The 4,407-nt window shown below is 31.0% G+C and overlaps 1 protein-coding gene across 1 annotated transcript; it reads left to right on the forward strand.

The window, feature by feature from the left end:
* The first annotated feature begins 2,827 nt into the window (after positions 1-2,827).
* Positions 2,828-4,171, forward strand: LOC123888398 (phospholipase A(1) DAD1, chloroplastic). Its single transcript, XM_045937452.1, has one exon. The coding sequence runs from the start codon at positions 2,828-2,830 to the stop codon at positions 4,169-4,171; it is 1,344 nt and encodes a 447-aa protein (XP_045793408.1).
* The last annotated feature ends 236 nt before the right edge of the window (positions 4,172-4,407 follow it).

Below are 4,407 nucleotides of genomic sequence, written 5' to 3' on the forward strand. Positions count from 1 at the left end.
TTAAGGTAAAAGTGGAAGAAAAAATAATAAGCAATAAGCTCTTTGAAATAACGTCTAAAAAGTAAGTATAAGTCACTAAAATAAGGTATAAGCTTGTGATGTAAAAACTATTACCAAGCATGTTTTTTAGCTTGTAAGCTACTCCCTCCGATCACTATTCTAAACAAAAAATCGCTTTTTTTAAGTTCATTGTAAAATAATACTCCAAATACATTACTTTTTTAATAAATTTAAAAAGTATTTTTTCTTCATATGATAGCGATTGGAGGCACTAGCGGACCTAGGGGTGGGCTGAGGTGGGCCGCGGCCCACCCCCACCCCAAAAAAATATTTTTTTATATTAAAGTATTAATTTAAATGTATTATTAATGATTTTAAATCACTCGACAGACATATTTGTACAAATTTTAGTTTAAATATTAATTTAGTGTTTATTATTGATGATTATAAGTAACTCGGTGCACATATTAATTAGTTCAAATATTAGTGTAAATATTAGTTCATGATTAATTGAATTTATAGTATTAGATAAAATTAGCAATTGAACTAGCATATATAAATATGAAATGACATTAAAAAAATATATTTAATTAATATTTAATTTTTTAAGTTTCATATTTTCACATTTGTTACAATTTTACTCCTATCTCAATTTTTTTCTTTTTTTCCATAAAAATAGCGAATTTTAATGCCAAAAAAATGTGAATTTTGGTCTCAAATTTGATATTTCATCTTTGGAGACAATAAATCACTTTTATGGCAAAAAAATCACAATTTTTAAAGTAAAAATATAGATTTTTGGTACCAAAATTGTAATCTATGAAAATAGAGGACCAAAAAATTCAATTAAAAAATAGATCGATTATTTGTTGACCCACCCACAATATTTTTTCCGGTTCCGCCACTGATCGGAGTGAGGAACGTACTAAAAATAAAAATGAGTTTTTGGTCTTGCTACACAAACCCTAGTAGAGCAACATAGCTGGAGCTTCTGTATACGTGTCAATACATATATGGGTCTACGTGAGCAAGATCTATCAGGTATTTTCGATAATATTAAAAAATAAAAATTCAAACGTAGCTCTCTCTCATAGACACTTTCTATATTTATTAGGAGAATGTTAACTTGTGCCCTTAAGGGCACATGTTAAGAAAATAAATGTGGAAAAAAATTATTGAACTTGTGGTGTATTCAATTTTCTAAACATTAAATATTTTCTATCATTAAATGCACTATTTCTATTTTTAGGTAGCTTAACATGTGTACAGGTTAACATAACCCTATTTATTATGCAATTACTATTACAATTATAAACCTGTATTCATAAATACAACCCACTACATGGTAAATGCACTTATCCGCCACTGCTTTTCTATACAGTCAAGTCAACCCTTTTTGTTTTTCTCATACACCATAATTTTTTTTGTTGACAGATCTCATACACCATAATAATAATGCACTTTTTGGTAAATGCACTTACTATTCCATCCATCTCTAATTATAGGAAACTTTTTTTTTAAAAAAAACAAATTGTCCCTAAATAGTAGATTCTCTATAAATTTTTTAAAGCAATTATTATTTTTTTCAAGTATATCCCTTATTAATACAGTACCACTAACTTGCGTTTGAAATAAAAAACAATATGAAGGGCAAATTAGTAAGATCTCTATACAAGTTAAACAAAATTATTACTCCAACAATTTTTTTTAATATGCGTATTTTTTGTTAGAGGTTTATATATTTAGAGACCAAGGAAGCATTTAAGATACTTAAAAAGTGTTTCTAGAATATATTCATTAGCATTTTTCAGTTTTTATATGGATAACGAGAATTGAATCAACACACTTGAGAGTTTGAGATTGGTGGATCATAGTAAAAACTTGTATGGTGAGGCCTGCCTACTTCCCCCAAAATATTTACTACTCCTTCCGTTTCAAAATATAAGTAAAAGGTGGTCAATTAAAGTGAACGTATTTAGTCTAAATTTTTAACTAAATACATTAAGTTTTTTTGACTCATTTTTGCTTATATTTTAGAACGGATGAAGTATTGTGTAATATATTATCGAACATATTTTAACAAGTTATACCTAGCTATAGTATTAAATTTAGTTTTGAACGAGTAGTTACCCGTTCAACCTTAAAATCGATATTTTGGCAACTTCTTTATTGCGAGATATATAAATTAAAGTCTCAAAACATAAAATTCATGATTCAAATCGTGTTTTTATTTCTACAAAATAAGGATGCAAACTATATGACCAACTTTGATTCTATGATTCTATTAATATTTTATATATCGTTTGTTACATTTATACATTTTATTTAATTTGGTTTTAGTTCTGCAATAAAATTATGTGAAATTTCACCATTGAATATGAATCAACTAGTTACCCACATCAACATCCTAAAATACATTTCCGTTTAGAAAATACTTGAAATAGACACAAGAATTTAGTCATAAATTTGGCATCCACACATACAAATATATTTTATTTAATTATTTAAAAATAAAATTGCTTTCTATTTTTCTTCAATTTTACCTAAGTGTCCAAAATGTTGTGACCACACAAGAGTTTCACTTCCATTTATTTCAATTGTTTCTATTTTTATTCTAACTTACGTTTTCTATTTCTATTTTGCTTATCGCATCACTCAATCATACCCTACTACAATTCTACACTCTTTCTCTCTGTTTTTTTCCCCTATAAAATCTATGTCACCCACTAATAAATTTCCCTCGCAAAACCGCAACAACACACTCATATCAAAGTTCTCTCATCTTACTCATTACCATTCTCAAAACTCTATCACTCTCCATTTCACCATGACACCATTATTAAGCCATGCTACAACCCACATTTCTTTCTCCACAAAGCACACTATCAAACCACAATGCATAACCCTCATTCAACCATACAAACCCAACACACAACAAAATTCCAATGAAACCTTAAAAACCATAAACAAAAGAAAAAAACTTTCATCATCAAAATCAACAAAAACAACACCATTACCAATACTACCAACAAAAGTTAACAAAAGATGGAAAGAATACCAAGGAATAACCAATTGGGAAGGTTTATTAGACCCATTAGACAATAACCTTCGTTCTGAAATCCTTCGTTACGGCCATTTTGTCGAAGCCGCATATAAATCCTTCGAATTCGACCCTTCTTCTCCTAACTACGCCACAAACAAATTCCCGAAAACCACACTCTTCAAAAAATGTGGTTTACCCAAAACCGGCTACAAAATAACCAAACATTTACATGCTACCTCAGGGATTGAACTACCTAGTTGGATCAACAAAGCATCATCATGGGTCGCAAAAAAATCAAGCTACATTGGTTATATCGCCGTTTGTGACGACAAAGAAGAAATCAAACGACTTGGTCGAAGAGATGTCGTTATTGCATTCAGAGGAACAACAACATGTTTAGAGTGGCTCGAAAACCTTCGTGCCACTCTAACCAACATTAATCCATTACAATGCAATAATCTTCAGGTCCACTCCGAATCAGGAGTAGATGAAAATAATCAACCCATGGTAGAAAGTGGGTTTTTGAGTCTTTACACTTCAAAATCTAATTCTAATCCTTCATTGCAAGAAACGGTGAGAAATGAAATTGAACGAATTTTAAAAATATATGAAGGTGAAAATTTGAGTTTTACAATAACAGGACACAGTTTAGGAGCAGCATTAGCAATTTTAACAGCACACGATATAAAAACATATTTTGACCAAAAACCGTTAGTAACGGTAATCTCGTTCGGCGGTCCACGTGTTGGTAATCGGAACTTCCGATTAAAACTTGAAAAAGAAGAGATTAAAGTGTTACGTATAGTGAACTCGGATGACGTAATTACAAAAATGCCCGGATTTGTTTTTGATGATGACATGGAGGAAAAGACCGATGACATGGAGGGAAATAGTGATGACATGGCATGGTTTTTTCCAAGGTGGATACAAAAGCGAGTGGAAGAGACACAGTGGGTATACTCTGAGGTTGGAGAGGAGTTAAGGGTATGTAGTAGGGATTCACCTTACTTAAAGGGTGTCAATATTGCCACGTGTCATGATCTGAAGACCTATTTGCATCTTGTTGACGGCTTTGTCAGCTCTGAGTGTCCTTTTAGATCTACTGCCAGGAGGTTCCTTCACCGGTAGTAACTTTTGAAAGAATATAGATTTCAAGATAGAAAGATGGTAGTACATTAGACACATAGAGAGATTTTTTTTGTCAGACTGGTGAATGAGAGGGATAAATTTTGGTCATGTAGTTGTATATGAATTATTGGGATTGAAAGTTTTTTCCATTGTGTCCAAATTGATAGTTAGTGATATATATAGTCTACTCAGTGAGACCTACTTTACATTTAGATAATTTGAGGACAACGACCAAT

Source organism: Trifolium pratense, linkage group LG6 (assembly GCF_020283565.1).
Source record: "Trifolium pratense cultivar HEN17-A07 linkage group LG6, ARS_RC_1.1, whole genome shotgun sequence".
Classification (NCBI taxonomy): Eukaryota; Viridiplantae; Streptophyta; class Magnoliopsida; order Fabales; family Fabaceae; genus Trifolium; species Trifolium pratense.